This window comes from Lissotriton vulgaris, chromosome 6, assembly GCF_964263255.1.
Source record: "Lissotriton vulgaris chromosome 6, aLisVul1.2, whole genome shotgun sequence".
Classification (NCBI taxonomy): domain Eukaryota; kingdom Metazoa; phylum Chordata; class Amphibia; order Caudata; family Salamandridae; genus Lissotriton; species Lissotriton vulgaris.
Window position 1 is genome coordinate 173,326,341 of NC_141694.1, and position 26,577 is coordinate 173,352,917.

General features: G+C 41.8%; 1 protein-coding gene across 1 annotated transcript in view; it reads left to right on the forward strand.

Moving 5' to 3' along the window:
- Positions 1–1,400: 1,400 nt before the first annotated feature.
- The window catches only part of LOC147706970 (cysteine-rich secretory protein 2-like), a 104,044-nt gene continuing 78,867 nt past the window's right edge, over positions 1,401–26,577 (forward strand). The window contains exons 1-2 of the mRNA XM_086925154.1: positions 1,401–1,463; positions 7,275–7,388. Coding sequence (XP_086781280.1) covers positions 1,401–1,463; positions 7,275–7,388 — 177 coding nt within the window. The remainder of the gene's footprint in view (positions 1,464–7,274; positions 7,389–26,577) is intronic.

The window sequence follows — 26,577 nt, forward strand, 5'->3', positions numbered from 1 at the left end:
ATACATTATTTTCATAATTCCCTTTAAATAATTGTCAAACAAAACCAACATATGCAAACTATTTATTGTTCAATTACATGTGCAAATGATGTATAGCATACAGCAGTGGTTTGTAACCTGTGGCCAGGGATACATGTGGTCCGCAAAGTATACTGCTTAGAAAAATAAATAATATTAACAATTTAATAAAGTGTATATACATCTAGAAGCAACATCTACAATATAACATTTTAAAACATTCTGCAACTGTGAAGGAATTCAAAATTGAAAGCTAAAGCTGAAGGTAGTAGCCTCAGGTTGATCCATGGAAGCAGTGCAAGTGCATCAAAAATAATAAAGTATGGATGATAAGTGGCCTTAATTACATTTAGAAAAGTACCAACCTTCCTATTCAAATTTAGATTTGTTCATATTTGTTAGTGAATTAAAAAAATGGTCTTTGTTTGATAAATATTTGTTTCTATGTTTTTTAAGTATTGTTTTGCTGTTGAAATTATCGAAAATACTTAAGCCAGTTTTACCAGCTTCCAGCAATTGCTCAGTGGTGGTTGTTTCCATGTTTCCAATAATGATTCAGTGGATGCGCCCAGATCCCTGTAATAAATAAGTAGAGGTCCACAGTAGTCAAAACATTAAGCACCACTGGCATGCAGCGTCATTAAGGATATACTTTTGTTTAGTCTATGCTCCACCTGGCCCCAGTCAATGTAACATTCTGATTTCCTATACAGCCGATCACTTTGATAGCAGGCGACAATTCATTTCTTTCAACTCAATTTCAAATAATTTGGAAGTCTGTTTCTGTGACAAAGATGTACATGAAGGCTGAGGGGAGAGATATTCAGAAAGGGAAGTGATCAATTAGGATCATAAAAATATCTTCATTTCACTGTTGCAGTGCTACAGATTTTAGATCTGTTAGTCAGTTCATCATAAAAAATATCACAATATTAATGAGCCATCAGGCTTGTTAGTGCTTAGCACATAAAAAAATACACATTACCAATATACAGACATATATTTGAATAATCTCATTCATGAGTTGATTGTATCTGCTGTTTTATGATAAATATGTGTGTGTTGTTTTTTCTGGTTATCTCCTAATTGCAGGTATAAGGGCCCCTGAAAAATTGTTCCTGATTATCATTCTTTTTTCCATCTTCAGTCACAATAATTGATTGTGTATGTTCTCTTCATTACTGTAATTACCTTACACATTTTCACTCTTACTTAGATTGTTATCAAACTTTAAGTCTAAACCAGTATTTATTGTGTATATTTAGTGTTTATCTTATTAACAATATCATTCTTTAGTAAGTATTTTAAAAATCTTAACAATTTAAAAATGCATAATATTTAATTATAATGATTGATTTGTAATTGTATAGTTTCTTTCAAAGATGGACATGCTGGTTATGGTCACTGTACTATTGGCTGTTGGTTTGCAGCAATCCACTGGGCAGGTATGTAAATCAACTGTCACAATTAAGAATATAAAAGTGTACACATGTAAAAATGTATTGCAGCAACAACAGAAGATAAAATAATATTTGCTGTCAATACAGTAAAACCCTTTCCCATGCCTAAATCATTGATGACTGCAGCAGGTGTCATATAGGTAAACATCAGCTTTATTATGGATTTCTTGTCAATATTCATATATTTATCATAACATCAGTTTTAATGATTCTTTGGCTTTCATAGGACGTATATATGTAGGTTGAATATATACTTGGGACTTGATGCCCAGTGTGTGTCCTATGAGTGCAACTTTCTTAATCCTGTTTAAAGTCAATTGCTCATGAATAGTCAGGCCTAATTCACAAATGTTTTTCTGTGAGAAGCTCTGTCTTAAGCCATTCTGTTCCATTTGCAAATGTGATATATCCTGAAGTATTTAAAATATATGCATGGAAAAATATGTTTTAAGGTTCACCAAGTTTTCTCATGCATTCTTTCTAACTAAGTCACCAGTACATATCATAGCAGATTGACTGCTGTACATGATTTTCTGCATCATGTGTATAGTCATCCTTTTCATAGTGGAACATTTACAGCTAAAGTCATAGCTAAATATTGTGCAATAGAAAATACATTTGTCATAGTAAACCTGCAAGTTGTCTATATTGATATCTGTACAAGAACAACTTTGCATACATGTAAGAAAGAAACTTGAAAGTTTGAAAGTGAAAAACCCAGATTTGGGAATATAAAGCCATTTTCACACATCAACATAGGTGGAGGGAGGGGGATAAATGCTAAACAGATGTAAGAGACACTGTAATTCTAAAGTCAATATTCTTATGACACAGAAAACCAGATTCGGAGAAGGTTTGTCTCTATAGCTTTCACAATAGCACTGTCAGTAACTGGTGATAAAGTTGATTTAGTCTTATTCAATGTGCAAATTGCATGATGTCATGGTCAGTAATTAGGCCCTATCTGTCTTATCTGCCAGTCCGCAGAATTCAATATGCTTCCAACATATACTTTCCAGCCCATGGAAAGTCAACTGAAAATCCTTAAAGAATTTGTAAAATTACTTAGGACAAATGAGAATAGCCATTGTGTTAACAGTGCCTCTACTGTTTGTATAACTATAGAGAGAGTGATTCTATGTCACCACCCAGAGGCGAGGATTAGGCTGTTCCCTCTTCACTTTAATGATATTCATTTTCCACCGGCAGCCATTTTTAAGAAAGCATGACATTACAAAACTAAATTTTCCATGAACAGTTGGGAAAAAAGAGGGAAATGTACAGGCTAAACGAGGCATTGTACTTAGGACTGTGTTGCGAATGGATGGGCTTTGTCTGTTTCTTTTTACTCTAACTGTTCATGAGAAATGTAGTTTTGTAATGTAATGATTTCTTGAAAATGGCTGCTGGAGGAAAATGAATATCATTAAAGTGAAGGGAGAACAGCCTAATCCTCATCTCTGTATCTTCAATCGAATTGAAACTTTCCTTTACGTTACTAGGAAGTTTTTTCATTCTTAAGCATGTGATAGGTATAATACCTAATTAATAGGACCAAAATCACCATTATTTATCCTGTCTACAGTGTCCAAACTATAGAATCAGGTATGTTTTAAATTTGGAAGGCTCTTGCATACATCATAGAAAACACACCTTTAATTTACATGATAGTAAGTGGGCATATGCAGTGTAGAAGTGATTGAGTCACAACTAGGAAGATATGCTTTATATGGTAAGCCCACCAAATCACCCATGACCAGTCTACAAAAACAAAAGATACGGTTTCCAGCAAATATTTGTATTCATAGTTTTATGTGGCATTTGTGTCACAGATCTAGCCAAAATACAGCAGAGAGTATATAGGGTTAAAGGCAAGCATAAGCCGATCAAGTGACTGGAGAAGAAGCTTTGTACTGGAGGAACAGATGTGTAGAGTACTGTATTATGATATAATGTTCTTTTAAGTGATGTATCTTTAACTCGTACGTAAATTGAAGCAGTGCTGGGTGGTCCTGATAGATTAGAAATGCGTTGTGCATAGATTATCCTTCAGTCTAATGGTGCATTTGCTGCAGGTGTGCCCACAGATAGTGAACGTGTCTGCAAGAAAAGCGGGAGTGTTGATCGTGGTGAATTTGTACATGCAGCTTGTTTTGTTAAGGGAAAACAATGGATTTACATTAGGATGATGGTGATGTAGCATTTTTCTTCAGGCCTAGAATGAGATGTGCTGAGGAATGTCGGCTGCTTTTAAGGAAGGGTCACAATGAAGCAAGGCATTACCACCATCCGGATGCAAGATTATGAGGGCTTGAAGAACTGTTCTTAAGTCACTTTCTGGAAGAAATGTTTTCCCCTTTTTTTAGTAGAGATACTTTGTACCAGGCCAGCTTTTTGGGCAATGTGTTGCTTAAAGGTACATTTGGTGTCAAGGATAAAACCAAGTAATACTCACTAGTTGCAAACTCCAGTAAAATGCTTTTGAGTGTTATCATTTTAAAAATTAGGTCTGCTGCTGCAAAGCTGTATTAACAATCCTTGGGCTGGTTACACATGATCGCTAGATATACCCTTAAACACCGTTCCTCATCATCCTAAAGGTTTGACACTATTGCATTAATGCACTAATGTCATCAAGAGAAATAGGCGACGGTACTCAATTCGAGCCTTTTTGCCTCAAGGTGACAATTCCCAGGGTGATCCGTGCAATGCTTTTCTTTTACACTGGAGATATTTTTTCTTTTACTTTGTCATTGCTTTTTCCTGTAGATCCCCCATGCAAATTAAAGTTACCTTCACCACAGCACTGCCAGTAATAAAGCAGCCAGATATTGTCTAGCATTCAGCACTTTTCTATTCCTATAGTTCTGGGAGTGGGTGTGCTTGGGCTATTGCAGGCACCTGGGCAGTTATGTGCTTTTGGTCATAAATGTATCAAGTTTTATAACAACTTGTGCCACATTGACTTTGTCCTCAGAGGTGGGGATTAATTTCTTGATGTTTTACATTTGATTTGGTAGCACTCTTCGTTTTTGAATATTGCACCCTTTTGCAAAATAACTCTTTTTCTTGTTCTACCTATAAACAAAAGAATGCATAAATACTACCATACATTTGGTGGTGAAATTTGCAATATAGATGGTGACATTATGGAGATGCACTAATTAAAGAACTCACAGTATCACAAGACCATGTCCCTGTCGTTGTGCCCAAATGGTTGACCAAACAATGAGACTAATAACGTATGAAGCCACAGAGATGGCAATAACTATCTTCAACTCTCTGGTGAAAATATACCCAGGTTGTATGGCACAGAAAAATGCATTGGTCAATACCAGGTATTGCACCAACTCCCTACTTCAGGCCACATGTACAAAGGCTTTATGTGGTCACAAACGAGCTGAATCGCAGAAGAGGGCATTTTTACATGTACAAAGTTCTATTTGCGATTTGGTAACATATTACCAAATTGCAAATTGGGTTTGTGATTTGGTTTTAGGAAGGGGCAGGTATAGGGCATCCCTTCCTAATACCCAATCACAGTGGTATGTTTGAATGTTTTGGGACAAAAAGGCAGTTGCAAAACATTCACATTTAACAGCCTACTTCAAGTTGGTGGTAACCCTTTTGCAAAGGGAAAGCTGTCCTCAAGAGACCCCTTCCCCTTTATGAATGTTTGTAATTCTATTTTTGTAGGAGGAGGCAGTGGTCCACTTGACTACAGCCTAGGCCTGGGCGTGAAATTCAGCTTACAGAGTTTGTTGAGTTTTTCCCACTCCATGCTCTGCGTAGACTACTGAGCTACAAAAAATTCTACTCCGCGCTCATTTGTGAGTGCAAGTGGGTAAAATCTTACTCCAGACGACCACCTGGCGAGATTTCTCAACACTGGCACTCATGGATGGCCGCCATCGCTTGTGTTGAGAAAACTGCTGTTCGCATTGAGGAAGCTGCTGCTTGAGTAGAACATCCACTCGAGTGACAAAAAGAGGCAGGACCCTCCTGTGCTGTGCATGGTGCCGTTTGAGCTGATCTTCCAGTGCAGGATAAACATCCAGAGCTAACAATCAATGCAAACAAATGACAAAACTTTTCATATGTTTTTTTTTTTAAACGCATCACGTTTTCCTTTAAGGAAAATGGACTGCATTTAAAAATATTTATTTTAATGCAATCACAGACATGGTGGTCTGCTGACCCCAGCAGTCCACCTTCCCTGTGATGTTAGAGATTCGCAATGGATTTGCAAACTGCGATCTACCTCATTAATATTCATGAGGTAGGTATATTTGTGGCCCACTGGGCATCACAAAATGTGTAAAAGACACATTTGTAAATTGATGTTTATGATTACCAAATAGTGAATCACAAAAATTCACTATTTGGTTTTCGCAAACTATCACTTTTGTATATGTGTCCCTTCGTTTCTTACCCACTCAGGCACACACTAGCCCATAAGCAAAATCTTGCACAAGGCAGCCAGCACAGATATAACTTGAAGTTTAATTCATGTTGAGTATTACCCAACAAAAGATTTATTGGATCTGGCAGGGCTAACCTTCCACAGACACAGGTAAAGGCCCTGAAATTAAAATGTGTCTCACTTGCTATTTCTCTTGATTCCTTTCTTTATCCATGCACATTTGAAAGCAAAATGACAATATGTCTCTGATGAATGGAAGAAAGCAAGCACCTAAGCCCAGGGCATCCTATCACGACACTACTGCAATGCTTATGGTGCCCAGGTCCAACTACCCTTAACACCAACATCTGCCTGAGCCCCTTTGCCTTCTTTGATACATGCCAACCTACAATAGGTCAGACTTCCACACTAATTCCCTGAAGAACGTCCTCGCTTCAGTGGCAGAAATCATTGGTGGGCTTAGGAAAAAGGTACAAATCTCTCCAAAGATGCAGATTTATCTGACCTGGTAATTTCAGGCTCGGGTAGACTTTGACATACTTATATTTGCAGCCCCTGCACCCATAGGTGTTTGTGAAGGGGTTGCTAATTACTGTGGCGCTCATAAGCAAAGTCTTAGATTCTTCAGGGGTAATCATAACCCATGCAGATAATATTAAAATCTGGCAAGCATTTGGCTCTTGGTAACCAATGTTGCCCATAATAGTACAGGCCACAGAGCATCTAGTATCAACAGTGACTGTACTTGCTCTAATCTTCACCTTCCCTGCCTACCTCTTGCAACATTTAAACGGAATAAAACATAATCAATGGCTAACCTTCTCCAACCTCCCAAAAATCGCAGCAAACAAAGAGAGCTTACTAGAGAAGGGCCTTCCCAATAATAATAAGGGTCGACCATCATTAACCAAACATGACCCTGCAATTATTGTTTTTATGAGAATTATTTTGACATACTGAACTAACAAAACCAAAATATTGCATTAAAACAATTAAATGTCATTCTGTAAAGCAAATTAAACTCTAAACTATTTTTGCACCCCTTGTCCAACTCAATTAGTTATTGGCGTACTTCAAAATGTAAAAACATCCTATTTTGTATATTAAATGTCTCATGTGAAGAGCTGTATACTAATATGAACAAGCTACATATATTTACAGTTTTGGCAAAACCAAATGATCTAACTAAGTTATTAATATTGCAGACCTAATCTTCATCTTATACAGAATGATCAAGAGATATTCCTCGCACATCGTAACATATCTTAAAATCGGGGATCCTATCATACAGACACTGCCATTGTATACTAAAATCTCGTGTGAGTGTCCTGCATTAGGTGATTAACTTTCATAAAGTTATTTATTTCTTGCAGCATTTTTTAGGAGCGCTGGACACGCACAACGAAAATGTTCAAAAAGAGATCATTGACACAATCAACACCTTAAGAAGAAACGTGATTCCACCATCACGAAATATGTTACAAATGGTAAGTCTTTATTTCTTATTTTGAAACCATGTTCTTGCAAATAAAGGCACAATATGTATCTTATATTATGTCAAACTGGACAGATTGTTTTTATGTCCCACCCACAGCCAGCTGTGGATGTATGATGGAGAGGGTATGTCACCAATACTGACTCGTACATGCATATACATACATCCCATGCAAAAAGAGTGAGGTTTTGGATAGCCACTTTTGGCCATTGGCGGTTGACAGTATTTTGATTGTTTGCCATTTTCTGAGTTGGGCTTTCCCTAAAGCAATGGCATTATGTGAAACATTATAAAGTAATTTAAGTACCTCTCTTCATTACCTCATCACTCTTCTTCCGCAATACTTCGCTCTGTGTCTGTCCCCCCTCAGCTCCAACACTTTGAACTCAATTTTTCGATTCTACCATCAAGACAGTGGAGTACTGTTAGAGATGATTTAATGCGTAATCAGTATTTTTTGTGACCCACCCTATTAACACACGGGGTAGTTCATAAAATGCCATTGCATATTGGCAGAAGTCTGTGTGCAAATTGGATCCACTTCTACCAAATGCATTTTTAGTAAATTCCTATTAAGAAATTGCAAATTGCAAATAGTTGTTTGATGCAATCAACAATTTCTTAATTGCAGTCTTAATATAACAGGCCCTAGGTCCTTTACATCACCCAATGGTCACTCCTTTTTTATGAACCGAAAATATTGTTGTGATTCCGTAAAGAAATGTGTTCTTAAGAAGGAAAAGATCAACAGTCAGCATTTTTTCCAAATATTGTATTGAAAATTCATAATAAATTCAACTTTCATACATCCGAAGTAATGTATTTTTTCATCATTTCTATTATCTTTCTAGTAGGCTAAAGTTTGTTCCGTTGGAAACTGCATCTAATATCATCTCATGAGCTTAGGTTTAACATTTTTTAATTAAAGTTATTTTCTTTGCAATGAGTCAATGTTACAGGCATCTATTTTTGCACAACACAGGCTGTTTTCCCCAAAAAGTTAGTTTTTAGTAAATTAGAGAACTGACACAAAAGTTGTTTTCTGCTATTAGTCTTGCCACACCAGCGATGTGACTTTCATTAATATAATAAACAATCAGGTTAATATAGCAACATTAGTCCATCATAATTTGACTTTTTAAATGTTTAACAACATCTCTATTCCCTGATCTTCATAGAGATTTTTGAGAATTTGCTTCGCTGGTCTTCACTATTTACAAGAAATATTACTTCCTTTACAGCTTCCACAGTTTCACCCTAATTATGGCTTTCCACCTCGGAAAATCCATGAGTTGATTTGTAAACTCTCTTATCATATAAAATGTAGGTCTTGGTTTATTGTCAAAAGCACTCTCAATCAGCTCCATATCTTTTTAGGATCAAATGTACATTCCCATTACATTTGGGATATTTTAAAGTATATCACTGGAAGCTAAAGTCTGATAAATTACATGATGTGGATACATCTAATTTTTAAAGTATTCTTAGCCTTTGTCATATATGCATACAATAAAACCTTCACTCAAAGACTGTGGGATTTAATTCATAATTAAATAATTAGTCCAATTATCTTGGCACTTTCACCATTATGTTAATTTTCTAAAACAATCTGGAGGTTGAACCAAAGATAATGACCAATCACTACATTTCTATTGCAAGTAAAGTGCATAGTAGAAAAGGTTATACCTATGAATAGGAAGAGGCAGAGTTTGGAAGCACTCTGTTACAAAAGACTCCACCCAATTTAATACTATACAACTCAGATCCCCAGCTTTTAGCTGGGGATCTGAGTCATATAGTCCCCCTAGTCCCCATGAGTCGTATATATCCCCATGAACAATGGGGCAAAAGGCAGCAGAGGGATCTAAGAAAGCTAAACCAATATTGTCCTCATCTTGAATGGGCAGAAACGAATATATCTTTCCATTCCGCTTAAAAAAATCCCGCATACCATCACTCCGCATTTTTAAGTCCGGAAAAACCATTACTCCTCAAGCCATAATTCCGCAAATTTTTACAACGCATATGACTTCACTCCGCATGCAATTACAACGGAAATGCATGTGTGGTGAAGTCATATACTTTGTAAAAGTACTTTATTTTTAAAAATATATATATAAATATTTATATATAAATATATATATATATATACACGTATATATATATATTTTTAAATAAAATGAAGCAATATTTCTTTAAAATTACATTATATTTAGAACTATATTAATAATACACATATATATATATATATATATATATATATATATATATATATATTCGTTTTGCAACAGAACTCCTTCCGTGTCCCTTGACCCATGAAAGGTGGCGTGGACGTCGGCGGAGTACATCCGACAAAATTATGCTCAACATACAAAGTCCATAACCCACGCTCTCAGGAAGCAACTCGGAGACACCAAAATGAAGCCAGTGCTGTTTAATCCACAACGCGTTTCGCCGACAAACGGCTTGATCACGTGAATTAGCGTTATCGTATCAGTGCCATATATCACAAATTGATGGAAATGAAAAGAGGACTGGTATGTCAAAACATTGTATAAATAAAGTTTCTCAATCATGTTCTGTCATTGAAACTAACTTGTACATTCTGTAACAGTGTATCAGAAATGTTGTATTAGTTTACACAAAGAGTTAGCGTCAAAGTGAAACAAAGCAATAAACAGCGCAAACATAAATTATAATTCATTCATGTGTCAGCAACTGAATCGCAGCATTTTCCACAGTAAATAAACCTGTGGGTCCCCCTCCTAGTGCACAATAACCTCACCCTTTTTTTCAGCACGCCCAATGCGTGAAAAAACTCAAAGAGCTGCAAGCGGCAGAAACTTAATGTGTGCCTGCGCAATGGTACAAATACATTGAATAAACATGCAGTGATACTCAGGGTGGAATGTCAATAACCTCAACGAGGGAGGTGCGAGGAGGGAAATTATATTAATGGCAAGTGCCCAAGACCTACTCTCAATCAAGTTTTCAGTCCTGTAAATCTCCAAGTCTTAATAATGGCAGATCCATAACGCAAAGGTGCTCATGTGACAAGAACCGGATTAAGGGGGGGGGGTCCCGTGAGGTGAAGTGACGGTGAACTGGGCCCCTTATCTCGGTCCTAAAACAAAACAAATAAACAGAACCTATTAAAAACAGTTACATTTCAGTGGAAAGTTACATGAAGCTAAAAATAATCATCAGACAGATGAACAAGGCGAAAGAAGAAGAACGCTACACTTTTTAGTCCTTTAGGTGTACGGCTAGCTCCTCATCCTGGTTAAGACCCCCAGGGGTCTTGGTTTGGAAGTCTATAATGAGTTTAGACTCCCTTTGGCGTAATTTCAATACCCTGTTGCCCCCTCTGGGATTCTTTCCTATCTGTTCCAAGATGAAAAAACTCAGATCCTTGACATTAGAGAAATGTTTATCTCTAAAATGTCGTGCTACTGGGTATTTGGGATCAAAATTACTGATGGCTCTAGTATGTTCCAGTATTCTTTTTTTGGCCATACATGTCGTACCGCCTATATACCATTTGTTGCATATTCATGTGATGGCATATATCACAAAGGTCGAGCTGCATGTGAGAAAGGGTACAATCTTTTTCTGGACACCATTGTATTTCACTTCCTTTACAGATTTGCTATTAGCACAGGCTTTACAGTGCCCACATGGGAAAAAACTATCTAATCCCTGAATGTTACTGGGTGGGTACACTGTGATGTCACTGCGGACTAGCATATCCCGGATACTCCTCCCCCGTCTGTACGTTATACTGGGTCTAGGAGGTAGTTCTTTACCTATAACACTGTCCGTTTTGAGAATGTCCCAATTCTTGGCTACAATTCTCCTGATATCTTGGGAGTCTGTGCTGTAGGTTAGGATAAGTCTGGTAATGTCCCCAACTTCATCCTTGTCCTCAGTGCTATCTAAGAGGGTATCAGGTCTTTGGATATTATTAGCTCTATCCCTAGCTCTTTTAAGGACCCAATTAGGATAACCTCTCTCCTTGAATCTGTCAAGAATGATAACACTTTCTTCTAGGTATGCTGCCGAAGTGTTGCAGTTGCGTTTGGCCCTCAGCAGTTCTCCAAATGGAATGCTCCATTTCAACTTGTCCGGATGACTGCTGAGGGCATGCAGCACACTGTTGCCCGCAGTTGCCTTGCGAAAAAGTGAAGTATGGATTTCATTGTTCACAATTTCGATTTTAACATCTAGATACTCAATGTTCGTATGGCTTTTACAGCCACTGAGAACAATGTTCAGGGAGTTGCAGTTTAACTTCGTTATGAAATTATCTGCTTCTTCAATGGTGCCCTTCCATACAATAAAAAGGTCATCGATGTACCTCAGCCACATCGATACCTTTTTGAATTCCTGTTGCAGAGTGGGGTCAGATCGAATATCCCTTTCCCGTTTACCCATGAACAGATTGGCAAAGCTAGGTGAAAAACACGAGCCCATGGCAGACAGGTTAGTGGCTCTGCCATGGGCTCGTGTTTGAGAACTGCTGAGGGCCAAACGCAACTGCAACACTGCAACAGCATACCTAGAAGAAAGTGTTATCATTCTTGACAGATTCAAGGAGAGAGGTTATCCTAATTGGGTCCTTAAAAGAGCTAGGGATAGAGCTAATAATATCCAAAGACCTGATACCCTCTTAGATAGCACTGAGGACAAGGATGAAGTTGGGGACATTACCAGACTTATCCTAACCTACAGCACAGACTCCCAAGATATCAGGAGAATTGTAGCCAAGAATTGGGACATTCTCAAAACGGACAGTGTTATAGGTAAAGAACTACCTCCTAGACCCAGTATAACGTACAGACGGGGGAGGAGTATCCGGGATATGCTAGTCCGCAGTGACATCACAGTGTACCCACCCAGTAACATTCAGGGATTAGATGGTTTTTTCCCATGTGGGCACTGTAAAGCCTGTGCTAATAGCAAATCTGTAAAGGAAGTGAAATACAATGGTGTCCAGAAAAAGATTGTACCCTTTCTCACATGCAGCTCGACCTTTGTGATATATGCCATCACATGCACATGCAACAAATGGTATATAGGCAGTACGACATGTATGGCCAAAAAAAGAATACTGGAACATACTAGAGCCATCAGTAATTTTGATCCCAAATACCCAGTAGCACGACATTTTAGAGATAAACATTTCTCTAATGTCAAGGATCTGAGTTTTTTCATCTTGGAACAGATAGGAAAGAATCCCAGAGGGGGCAACAGGGTATTGAAATTACGCCAAAGGGAGTCTAAACTCATTATAGACTTCCAAACCAAGACCCCTGGGGGTCTTAACCAGGATGAGGAGCTAGCCGTACACCTAAAGGACTAAAAAGTGTAGTGTTCTTCTTCTTTCGCCTTGTTCATCTGTCTGATGATTATTTTTAGCTTCATGTAACTTTCCACTGAAATGTAACTGTTTTTAATTGGTTCTGTTTATTTGTTTTGTTTTAGGACCGAGATAAGGGGCCCAGTTCACCGTCACTTCACCTCACGGGACCCCCCCCTTAATCCGGTTCTTGTCACATGAGCAACTTTGCGTTATGGATCTGCCATTATTAAGACTTGGAGATTTACAGGACTGAAAACTTGATTGAGAGTAGGTCTTGGGCACTTGCCATTAATATAATTTCCCTCCTCGCACCTCCCTCGTTGAGGTTATTGACATTCCACCCTGAGTATCACTGCATGTTTATTCAATGTATTTGTACCATTGCGCAGGCACACATTAAGTTTCTGCCGCTTGCAGCTCTTTGAGTTTTTTCACGCATTGGGCGTGCTGAAAAAAAGGGTGAGGTTATTGTGCACTAGGAGGGGGACCCACAGGTTTATTTACTGTGGAAAATGCTGCGATTAAGTTGCTGACACATGAATGAATTATAATTTATGTTTGCGCTGTTTATTGCTTTGTTTCACTTTGACGCTAACTCTTTGTGTAAAGTAATACAACATTTCTGATACACTGTTACAGAATGTACAAGTTAGTTTCAATGACAGAACATGATTGAGAAACTTTATTTATACAATGTTTTGACATACCAGTCCTCTTTTCATTTCCATCAATTTGTGATATATGGCACTGATACGATAACGCTAATTCACGTGATCAAGCCGTTTGTCGGCGAAACGCGTTGTGGATTAAACAGCACTGGCTTCATTTTGGTGTCTCCGAGTTGCTTCCTGAGAGCGTGGGTTATGGACTTTGTATGTTGAGCATATATATATATATATATATATATATATATATATATATATATATATATATATATATATATATATATATATATATATATATATATATATATAAACACCCTAAAAACTAATTCCACCCTAGTCCCTTTAAATACCCCAGCACCCTTAAACACTAACCCATCCTGACCCTAAAAATACCCCTGTACCCCAAAACCCAAAACAACCCCTGAACCCTAAAAATACCCCTGTACCCCAAAACCCAAACATACCCCTGAACCCTAAAAATACCCCTGTACCCCAAAACCCAACACAACCCCTAAACCCTAAAAATACCCCTGTACCCCAAAACCCCAAACAACCCCTGAACCCTAAAAATACCCCTGTATCCCAAAACCCACAACAACCCCTGAACCCCAAAAATACCTCTGTACCCCAAAACCCAAAACAACCCCTGAACCCTAAAAATACCCCTGTACCCCAAAAACCAAACCTACCCCTGAACCCTAAAAATACCCCTGTAACCCAAAACAACCTCTGAACCCTAAAACTACCCATGTACCTCAAAACCCTGTACCCCCAAACCCAAAACAACCCCTGAACGCTAAAAATACCCCTGTACCCCAAAACCCAAAACAACCTCAACCCTAAAAATACCCCTGTACCCCAAAACACAAAACAACCCCTGAACACTAAAAATACCCCTCAACCCCAAAACCCAAAACAACCCCTGAATCCTAAAAATACCCCTGTACCCCAAAACCCAAAACAACCCCTGAACCCTAAAAATACCCCTGTACCCCAAAACCCAAAACAACCCTTGAACCCTAAAAATACCCCTGTACCCCAATACCCAAATCAACCCCTGAACCCTAAAAATACCCCTGTACCCCAAAACGCAAACCTACCCCTGAACCCTAAAAATACCCCTGTACCCCTTAACCCTTAAATACCCCTGCACCCCATAACCCAAACGCACCCTTAAAATACCCCTGAACCCAAAAAAACCATATACTTACCTTAAAACTTACCTTAAAACATATACTTTTACCAATCATGCTTTTACAATGATTTTCGTCGTAAAAGCATGCGAGATAAAAGCATATAATATATAAAGGCATGCGTTATAAAAAAATGCGGAGTAAAGGTACCTGCGTTATAATGGTATGAGGAGTGAAAGTATGCGGAGTAAAAAATGCGGAGTGACAGTATTTTACCGGCAGAAACATCAGAAGCACCAAAAACAATGTTCAATTAATCTAGTAGTCCAGTATATTCAACTGTTGAACATTATTTTATGACAAGCCTTACTCACTACATATCCATCCAAACAGATAACAGTGTAGTGGTAATAATCTAGGATGATCTATCTTCTATGTCTATATGATTACAGTCTTTCAGTATGGCATTGTCATCTCTATAGAAACAGAATATTTAGCTATGAATATTGACTCTGCTCTAGGCAGTCAGTTTCCTGGGAGCAGTTTTGACTAATGGAGAATAAATACTATCTGACCCACCATTGGTGTATGTGTGGGCTTACTTCAGTAGTGTAGTAGGTCAATAGTTGGAGTAGGTAGTAGTATCTAGTTAACCTTTTTTAGAAGAGGTGTGACCACCCACATGTTTTAGTCATTCAGTAATAGGATGCCGTTAATCAGACTTAAGAGTGCACCGTGATAATGTTTTGTCACTGGGCACATATCACCAGGTAACTTAATGTGGTTCTTCTTAAGGAAAGATAGGATCTCCTCCTTTAAGCAAGAGCTAAATTTGTCTGAGGTGGGACCAGGCCATATTGAGGGGCGATGAATAACAGATAGATCTACAGGGACTTAATGTCAACCTTGTGGATGAAACAGGGAGTAACTTTCTCAGAGAATGATTGAGATTGTAGTTTAAAGCTAGAAAGGCAGGATTGATGAACGATTAAACAAACTTGAAAGCTGCTTTAAAGAGTTCGGCTGCTCTAGAAGCTTGTTATGAAAACAGTCTTTGACGTGAATAGTAGTTGTCTTATACATGGAGTCTTGTGCCAAATAGGCATGTACGTCCCCATATTACTTTTGCCGGGGACATTTCATCTTATTTGTTTGGAGTTTAATCTCCAGCAAAGAATCAAAATGCCATGAATTTTGTGGTATGGGAACACTGTTTGGGGGTTTCTTCATGGAAATATATTTATCCAAAGTTGATAAGTGATTGTTTGTAAACATAGCTTCCAAGCATTTGAAGCTAACTGGTAGCATTTGACTAATTTGACTGACTGCATCTATAATACTGTTTTTTTAGAGGCCTATTCCTACATTTCGCGCTCTGAACTACTTGCCATTTGGGGCTAAGTGTTGAGCTCAGCATGTAGTGAGCTCTTTGCTAGATCTACCTCAATTTCATAGGTACTAATTGTGCTTGACTGTTTGCACCCCAGCCTCATAGGAACTGAAGCAATAATGCTCCTATTAATTGCCACAAATATAATGAGACTATAAGCATTGCATTATGTGTGAAGTTATGGCTCTAATGGCAATGTGTGAGCTATATTCCGTAAATTTAACTGATCTTTCACTGTGTTTTATAAGTATACTTCAGATATTTTTTGAATAAATATTAAGTTGATACGACCACAGATAACTATAGGATTATAGTAACTTTGATTTCTTTTTAGATGAAAAGGTAAGATTGTTTACTTGTGATGGTGTCAGGTGTGATGGTGAATTATAATGCATATGTACATTTGCAGCCTAACCCCTGTTCTACATGTTCTTTCACTGTGAGCAAAACCACCTTACGGCTAGCCACTATGGCATGAAGTATTTGATGATGTGCAACAGTACTTTGATGTAGGCAACCAACATCTTTTTTGTGACCAATCATGCAGTTTGCAAATTAAACCCAATTCGAGTACATTTACTTTCATGCAAATTCATCAATATAAACTACTTCTTGTCAAATATGAAAAAAACAGACATCCGTGCACCAGGCTTAACTTACATGCAAAGAGAAAACTAAACATGTAAATCCCTAACATATTTTGTCTAAGGGTGCCAAAGATATTAGTAAATGATGTCTTACTGCTCCCACCTTGTAGCAATAGCACTCCTTTTTTCAATCTGCATGTAGGTCAACAAATCAAATTAAGTTTAACATGCCAAGGGTCTACCAAAGGTCATTGAGCTAGATGGGGTTGCACTAAAGTTATTAACAAATTATATTTTTTTGCTGCCCCCTCCCCCCTTTAACTTTGTGCCATCTTATGCTATGTTATGTTATCCGTTTTGTAAAGCGCACAGCTGCCCCAGCAAAGGGGCGTCCCGGCGCTGCCACAGGAGGACACAACAACTATGAAGACCAGCCCAACAAAGAGACAGAAAGAGCAGCCAGGAGATAAACTAGGTTGAAGGAAACAAAAGAGTTTTGATGGCTATCCTGAAAGAAGACAGACAGTCGATGGCGCGGATATGTACGGGGAGGGAGTTCCAGAGCTTAAGCGCAAGGTACCAGAAAGCCCGACCACCGGTCCTGGAAAGCCTAATTCTGGGCACCGTTGCCAGATGTAGTTCTGCCGAGCGGAGAGGGCGAGATGGAACATAATGGGAGATCAGGTTGCTGAACAAGGGAGGACTTGAGCATTTCAGAATTTTAAAAGAAAGACAAAGTGTCTTGAAGTGGATGCGTCTATCAATGGGAAGCCAATGCAGCTTACGAATGGTACTGGAGGCCGAGCAAAAACACGGCAAGCCCACCAAAGCTCTAGCAGCAGCATTTTGAATGCGCTGCATTCTCATTATTTCTGCCTTATTCACCCCCAGAAGGAGGGAGCTCGAATAGTCAAGGCGTGAAAGGATGGTGGCTTGCACGATGAGTTAGCGCACCAAGGGGGCAACATATTTTTGGATGGGTCTCAGGCCTCGCAAGGTGCCAAAACATGAGGCGGCTAACTGCTTAGTGTGGGCCTGAAAGGAAAGGGAAGAGTCCATCATGACCCCAAGGTTTTTTACTACATTTTTAGGAGATGGAATTGCTCCTAGGGCTGACGGCCACCACTGCTCATTCCACAGGTTGATGTTGAAACCCACCAACAGAACCTCCGTGTTCCCGGCATTTAACTGTAGTCAATTGGCTGGCATCCAACCGGCCACTGCCGTCATGCCGTCCTTGAATTTGGAGGCTGAGGGGGAAGAACCATCCGCCAAGGTGACCACTAGCTGCGTGTCGTCAGCATAAGAGACTATCGTAAGGTCCCACAGCTTGACGACCGCAGCTAGAGGCTGGACGTATAAGTTGAAGAGCAGTGGGCTCAAGGCCGAGCCCTGAGGCACCCCCTATCAATGCTGTGGATCTGAGAGGAATAGGGGGCTACCGAGACTCACAAGGATCTATTAGTCAGGAATGAGCGAAGCCAGTCTAAGGCTGAGCCCTCTATCCCTGCTTTCTTGAGCCTCCGAAGTAGAATCTCATGGGACACCGTATCAAAGGCGGCGCTGAGGTCTAACAAAATCAACGCCGCACTTTGACCTTTGTCCATGAGAGATCGCAATTGCTCGGTAGTGGCCAGGAGGGCAATTTCCGTGCTATGGCCCGCTCTGAACCCATTCTGGGAGGGATCTAGAATGTTGTTATTATTCACAAACTGAGTTAGTACGTTGTTAATGGGAGCTTCAGCGATTTTTGCTACCCAAGGCAGGAGGGATATTGGTCGGAAGTTCTCCGGTTTATTGGGGTCTGCGTTGGGTTTTTTCAGGATGGGAGACACCCAGGCATGCTTCCAGGAGGCCGGGACAGTCCCAGATAAGAGGGAATTGTTGATTATATTGCAGAAGGGCTCCCAAAAGATGGAAAGGGAGTCCTTAAATTGTGATGGCTGCAGGGGGTCCAGGGGGGAACCCGACCTAATTTTGCCACTAAGTCGAATAAATTTGGCCTCCGAAAGGGGTGTGGTAGACAACAAGGAGACTAGGTCTGACATAGGCCGCAGGGGTGTGGGGATCGGGAAAGGATAGATAAATGGTACGTACTTGTTGACGAAGAAGGTTGCTAATTCGTCACATAGAAGCGTGGAAGGTACAACCGGGGTATTCACTTTCCTAGTCCTGGGGTCTTTAAGGATTTTAAAAATACATTTAGTGGGGTTGTGGCTGGAGCTAATCTCCATGGCATAGAAAGATGCACATGTTTTACAGATCGCCCTTTGATAAAGTTTAACCTTTGCCAGGTAATACCTTTTTTTCTCCAATGCATAATCTTTCCTCCAAACGCGTTCCGCCTGTTTACAGGCTTTTCGCAAGATGGTTAAGGAGTTGTTATACATAGGATTGGAAGTAGAGGTGCGCCCTTTCACCCATTTGGCCGGAATTAGGGCATCAAAACCTCGTATGATCCATTCGCAGAACCGGTCGTAGTCTAGCCGATTGTCGAGAGGATTGGCATTAAGAAAGTGATGAAAGTCATCAAGCATCAGTTTGTGCCAGGGGCGTTTAAAAACCAATCTTGGGGTTCCGTTGTTAGAGGGCTCGGTGAGCGGGACGAACCATCTGACCAGGAAGTGGTCAGTTCAGCCCATGGGAGTGGGACGTTCCATAGTTATAGGATGAAGATTGGAAAAAACTGGATCAAGCAGGTATCCCGCTGAGTGCGTGGTACAGGGACTAATTGATCCAACTGGAGGGCAGCTAAGTCTGCTATAAAAGTGGCATTGTCCTAGATCTGGTCCAGGAGGAGATTGAGATCACCACAAATACTGAAATTGGCCGAGCCTGTTGCAAGCTCGCTAACAACCTCAGGGAGAGCTTCCTTGAATTTAGTGGCTGTGCCCAGGGGACGATAAATTAAGAGACCTGATAGAGAGCACTGTGGGCTCACAGCAACCTTAAAGTGCACGGCTTCACAGTCGGCTATCTGCATTTCGTTCAATAGGCAGGAGTAATGTGATTTAAAAACGACCGCGGAAGCTCGGGCTGGAACGGGGAGTGTGAGGCAAGGCGCAAATTATTAAAATGTCAGTTAAGTTTTAAAAATAACACAACACAGTGCAGGCACCCAAATCGTACCCCCTGGGAATTCCTATCCCAGATTTTCTTAAGCTAAGCAGCGCGGTACATAGATTGTACCTCAAGCGTGTGGACCGCTGCTCGAATGAAGCCCTGTGTTAAGAAGGGGACGGAGCATGATGACAACTAGACCGCTCCCCCCTTCCGCCGGAAGTCTGAATAATAGTGAGAAACTCCCTCCACAACAAATGATCGGATGCTCGGGGTGGAACGGTGAGTGTGAGGCAAGGCGCAAATTATTAAAATGTCAGTGAAGTTTTAAAAATACCACAACACAGTGCAGGCACCCAAATTGTACCCCCTGTGAATTCCTATCCCAGATTTCCTTAAGCTAAGCAGCGCAGTACATAGATCGTACCTCAAGCGTGTGAGATCAGATATCATTGAAACAAGAAATCTCTAAATTGGGCCAAATTTGCTAACAGCCTGCTCAATTTCACACAGATTCACCTAGGTTATCAGTAAGTTAACACATTGTGACCATGCATTTTAACTGTGCCCACAATTGATAGTTTTGTATGATACTCAAACTATCCAAAGTATTCCAAACATGCTAAGTGTCTAACAAATGTCATGCAGCTTTGAGAAATTGCATTAAGGTTATTATCATTTCAATGCTTCTTGACCTTTCTTTCCTCTACTGTTGGATCTGAATGAATCCACATTTTTGCACTGGGCTTAACTGCTAACAGCCAACAGAATGTCATTTAGATTAATTAACTCAGTGTCTCTATCCTCAGTCTAGTAATTATGTTAGGAGTCATGTCCACCTCATACAGACAGGATTTAGAGACCTGAACTCCCCAAACAAAGACAACTTCATCTTGCCCTGCCTACTTGCATGGGATATATCTGTGCTTCCTTTGTGAGCAGCTGTTCTTGCTTTACAAATGGTTTTCCATTCATCCATTCACCTACACCCAATGTGTCCTGTTTTGTGTACGTCTTAGAGGCAACATTGCTTGTGCAAACAGGACTCAGTTGCTCTGCAAACAATATCAGCTGACGTAGCTGCATCGTACCTGTTTGTTTCTTCCTTGAACCCTGGTGCACTTAGGCTGCCGTCGAGAAGCACAGCATAAGCGTGGCATGGTCTGCAGTAGACCTTGGTATGGTGGAGCTAGCAAGCCGTTCTACCCCTATAAAAGAGCAAAGAACCTTGTTGTAGGTCGCATTTGAGGTGCATGCTGGGACACAATATGAGATACTTACATGCACCTTTGAGCAGAAAACTTAACAAGGGCGTATTATCAAGCCCATTATAGCCGTTTTATCTACAATTTCCTGCTGATAAAACGGCGATAATTTTAACACCGGTCCTTGATAATATGCCCCATCGATTTTACCCAAGGGTGTGCAGATGAGGATACACTATACCACAGTTGGTCCACAATAAGAAATGTTTATGATTCTTCCCTTTTTATTCCAATCCCAGTCATCGATTAAACGAATTTTCATTAGTTAACAAAAAAAAGGAATGTGTGTTTTAAAAAGATTAACGTAAGATAGTATTAGCTCTGTTTCAAGCATTTAATTTCCATAGCGGCCATTTACTCATCAGTTTCTGATGGAGAAGGATGGGTCTGTAGTGGTAGTACTTGGTGCTCATCTTCAATTATTGATCCCAGTAAAGCTAGCATTATCCCAGCCAAAGACATTTCACAGCTTTTTGAAGATGCTCTTTCTGGAGATTTCAGCCTCTGAGAGATTGAAAAAGAAACAAATACATCTATGTCCCCTAAGAGTCATATTATTGATGGTTCTTCTTCCAATTATACTGGTGCTGAGATTAGCACTTGAAATTCTGTTAAGTATTCAGAAGAGACAAACACAGCCATGTTCTAGACCATGTCATAGAAATCTTGTGCTTTCCTGAAGTTCCAGATTAAGGAAATGTTCAAGCAATTTTGTTCCCTTTTTGACAAGCATTCAAATTTGGCTCTTCCATTAAATGATACATCTAAGACTAATCTTGGAAGAATGGAGTGATTTTGAAAACATTAACATCACTTGTTTGTGTCAAGAATATATGTTCTGGATAAATGCAGAGGACCTCCTCCCCTTACCATTAGAACTGATACTTTTCTGGCAACGTCTTTTGGTTATACACCAGTAGATCTGGAGGACTGTACACCTTTAGATCTGGCAAACAAGAGGTTGGTGTCAAGATTGACTCACCTGCACATAATCAATCTTTAAATGCGTAATGCAGCACACATTGAAGTTGCAAAACATGAATTTTAAATGATTGTTTATGTGCAGGAAGGGGGACCTTCCTGCACATAAACTATCATAGGTAATTTGCTGTTTTTATGTGTGCTGCACCGGACAGCACACATGGAGCAGCAAAAACAAGGAGAAATACAAAATTTCTCCTCTTTTCCAATGTTCAAGACCAACTTTTCTTTTTTGTGCTGCCTCCTATTTACGCTGCCCTTGTAAACAGGGCCAGCATCAAAATCAATGGGTGTTGCAGTGAAACGCCCACCGCAACACCCATTACCTTCCCCTTTCATGCTAAATACAGTGGGAAAGGGTGCCTTGTTTACAAAGCAGTGTTAAGCCGTGTTAAGTTCCTTTGCATATGGCCATGTCTGCACTAGGGTTGCAGAGTGAGCTAAAGAACTGTCATGGATTAAACCCAGATCAGTTGACTGGGGGTGAGTGTTTGTATTGTCAACGCTCCATCCACCTTTGGTTTTTCTTTGTTCGCCCTAAGTTGGCAGGGTATGCTCAGACGTGAGTCCCTTGCTCACTTTGCCACTGGAGTCAAGCAAGCCCGGCTGAAGACGGCTGTAATGCCAGAAACCGGTCCAGGGAAGCTTGATTCCGGTCCAGGGAAGACATGGCTTGGCAGTTCGGGCTGGACTGTTCCCATGAGGCACAGGGTCAGATTGATTTGCATATGGCCATGTCTGAACTGGGGTGGTGGAGTGAGCTAAAGAACGGTGATGGATTAAACCCAGACCAGTTGACTGGGGGTGAGTGTTTGTATTGTCAACGCTACGTCCATCACCATCTTTGGTTTTTCTTTGTTCGCCCTAAGTTGGCAGGGTATGCTCAGACGTGAGTCCCTTGCTGACTTTGCCATTGGAGTCAAGCAAGCCCGGCAGAAGTCGGCTGTAATGCCAGAAAAGGGTCTTGGGAAGCTTGATTCCGGTCTAGGGAAGACATGGCTTGGCAGTTCGGGCTGGACTGTTCCCATGAGGCACAGAGTCAGACTGATTTGCATATGGCCAGGTCTGAACTGGGGTGGCAGAGTGAGCTAAAGAACGGTGATGGATTAAACCCAGATCAGTTGATTGGGGGTGAGTGTTTGTATTATTAATGCTCCGTCCATCACCACCTATGGTTTTTCTTTGTTCGCCCTAAATTGGCAGGGTATGCTCAGACGTTAGTCCCTTGCTCACTTTGCCACTGGAGTCAAGCAAGCCCGGCAGAAGACGGCTGTAATGCCAGGAACGGGTCCTGGGAAGCTTGATTCCGGTCCAGGGAAGACATGGCTTGGCAGTTCGGGCGGAACTGTTCCCATGAGGCACAGGGCCAGACTGATTTGCATATGGCCATGTCTGAACTGGGGTGGTGGAGTGAGCTAAAGAAAAGTGATGGACTAAACCCAGATCAGTTGACTGGGGGTGAGTGTTTGTATTGTCAACGCTCCGTCCATCACCACCTTTGGTTTTTCTTTGTACACCCTAATTTGGCAGGGTATGCTCAGACGTGAGTCCCTTGCTCACTTTGCCACTGGAGTCAAGCAAGCCCGGCTGAAGAAGGCTGTAATGCTAGAAACCGGTCCTGGGATGCTTGATTCCGGTCCAGGGAAGACATGGCTTGGCAGTTCGAGCTGGACTGTTCCCATAAGGCACAGGGTCAGACTGATTTGCATATGGCCATGTCTGATCTGGGGTGGCAGAGTGAGCTAAAGAACAGTGATGGATTAAACCCAGATCAGTTGACTGGGGGTGAGTGTTTGTATTGTCAACGCTCCATCCATCACCACCTTTGGTGTTTCTTTGTTCGACATAAGTTGGCAGGGTATGCTCAGACGTTAGCTCACGTTGCCACTGGAGTCAACTAAGCCCGGCTGAAGACGGCTGTAAAGCCAGAAACCGGTCCTGGGAAGCTTGATTCTGGTCCAGGGAAGACATGGCTTGGCAGTTCGGGCTGGACTGTTCCCATGAGGCACAGGGTCAGACTGATTTGTATATGGCCATCTCTGAACTGGGGTGGCGGAGTGAGCTAAAGAACAGTGATGGATTAAACCCAGATCAGTTGACTGGGGGTGAGTGTTTGTATTGTCAATGCTCCGTCCATCACCACCTTTGGTTTTTCTTTGTTTGCCCTAAGTTGGCAAGGTATGCTCAGACGTGAGTCCCTTGCTCACTTTGCGACTGGAGTCAAGCAAGCCCGGCTGAAGACGGCTGTAATGCCAGAAACCAGTCATGGGAAGCTTGATTCCGGTCCAGGGAAGACATGGCTTGGCAGTTCGGGCTGGACTGTTCCCATGAGGCACAGGGTCAGACTGATTTGCATATGGCCAGGTCTGAAGTGGGGTGGCAGAGTGAGCTAAAGAACAATGATGGATTAAACCCAGATCAGTTGACTGGGGGTGAGTGTTTGTATTGTCAACGCTCCGTCCATCACCACCTTTGGTTTTTCTTTGTACGCCCTAAGTTGGCAGGTTATGCTCAGACGTGAGTCCCTTGCTCACTTTGCCACTGGAGTCAAGCAAGCCCGGCTGAAGATGGCTGTAGTGCCAGAAAACGGTCCTGCCAAGTTTGATTCCGGTCCAGGGAAGACATGGCTTGGCAGTTCGGGCTGGACTGTTCCCATGAGGCACAAGGTCAGACTGATTTGTATATGGCCATGTTTGAACTGGGGTGGTGGAGTGAGCTAAAGAACAGTGATGGATTAAACCCAGATCAGTTGACTGGGGGTGAGTGTTTGTATTGTCAATGCTCCGTCCATCACCACCTTTGGTTTTTCTTTGTTTGCCCTAGTTGGCAAGGTATGCTCAGATGTGAGTCCCTTGCTCACTTTGCCACTGGAGTCAAGCAAGCCCGGCTGAAGACGGCTGTAATGCCAGAAACCGGTCCTGGGAAGCTTGATTCCGGTCCAGGAAATACATGGCTTGGCAGTTCCGGCTGAACTGTTCCCATGAGGCACAGGATCAGACTGATTTGCATATGGCCATGTCTGAACTGGGGTGGCGGAGTGAGCTAAAGAACGGTGATGGATTAAACCCAGATCAGTTGACTGGGGGGAGTGTTTGTATTGTCAACAGTCCGTCCATCACCACCTTTGGTTTTTCTTTGTTCTTTGTTCGCCCTAAGTTGGAAAGGTATGCTCAGACGTGAGTCCCTTGATCACCGTCCTGACGCTTGCTGAAGGCGGCCGCTCCCCTCGCCCCTGCTCCGGATTGGTATCGTTATTTGCTCAAGCCTGTATCGCCCCTGCTGCCTCCTTCACAGCATAGCGCTGTAGTGCGAGCATAGCGCTGTATAGCGCTATAGTGCGAGTAAATTTAAAAAGCCTAACATTTGCATTTTTATCTGCTAGCGCTTTTGGGGTCATTGAATAGAGCGCTTGAGTCGCGCTTTCCACAACTGCTCAAGCCTGTATCGCCCCTGCTGCCTCCTTCACAGCATAGCGCTGTAGTGCGAGCATAGCGCTGTATAGCGCTATAGTGCGAGTAAATTTAAAAAAGCCTAACATTTGCATTTTTATCTGCTAGCGCTTTTGGGGTCATTGAATAGAGCACTTGAGTCGCGCTTTCCACAACTGCAGTGCGAACTTACAGCTAGGCTGAGTGTCCATTACATAGACTGCTCTCTAAAGTAAACTATAGTCATTGCTGATTGCCTGTGCCCCAGCCTTCCTCCAGTTTCGTTTTATTTCACTGCCGCCATCTTACTTGTTGTTGTGGTGCCTCAGAGACCGTCCCCCACAGCCCGGCCCGCCTCCCTGCTGACCCTCCCTCCCACGGACTACTTAGCCTGCTCCCACACCCATACTCTCTGTGACCGTCCTGACGCTTGCTGAAGGCGGCCGCTCCCCTCGCCCCCTGCTCCGGATTGGTATCGTTATTTGCTCAAGCCTGTATCGCCCCTGCTGCCTCCTTCACAGCATAGCGCTGTAGTGCGAGCATAGCGCTGTATAGCGCTATAGTGCGAGTAGATTTAAAAAAGCCTAACATTTGCATTTTTATCTGCTAGCGCTTTTGGGGTCATTGAATAGAGCACTTGAGTCGCGCTTTCCACAACTGCAGTGCGAACTTACAGCTAGGCTGAGTGTCCATTACATAGACTGCTCTCTAAAGTAAACTATAGTCATTGCTGATTGCCTGTGCCCCAGCCTTCCTCCAGTTTCGTTTTATTTCACTGCCGCCATCTTACTTGTTGTTGTGGTGCCTCAGAGACCGTCCCCCACATCCCGGCCCGTCTCCCTGCTGACCCTCCCTCGCCCCTCCCCCTCCTCCATCCATATATGACAGTTCTTCCCGCGCGCAGCGTTCACGCGCAGCGACCGCGCCCAACCCGCGCCGAAGGAGCGCCAAAGGTAAGCCCGTCTACGCCCGTCCGCGCCTGGACCGCGCCCAGCGCCAGACCCCCTGCCCCTCGCGCTACCCAGCCCTCCCGCATTACCTACGATGCCGCCTCCCTCCTAGCCCTTAACCCCGGTCGCGCCCCCAACTGCGTCCAAGCCGCTCCTGGACACACCCATTGACCTTTCTCTTGCTACTCCTGCAAATTCAGCGGCACCGACAACATCTCCGCTACAACCACACCACAGATTCCCGACCCCAACCACCTACAATGCATCCTTCTCAACACCCGGTCGGTCCACAGGCACGCCATTGACCTATGGAATCTACTAGACACCATTTCTCCGGACATCGCCTTCCTTACGGAAACA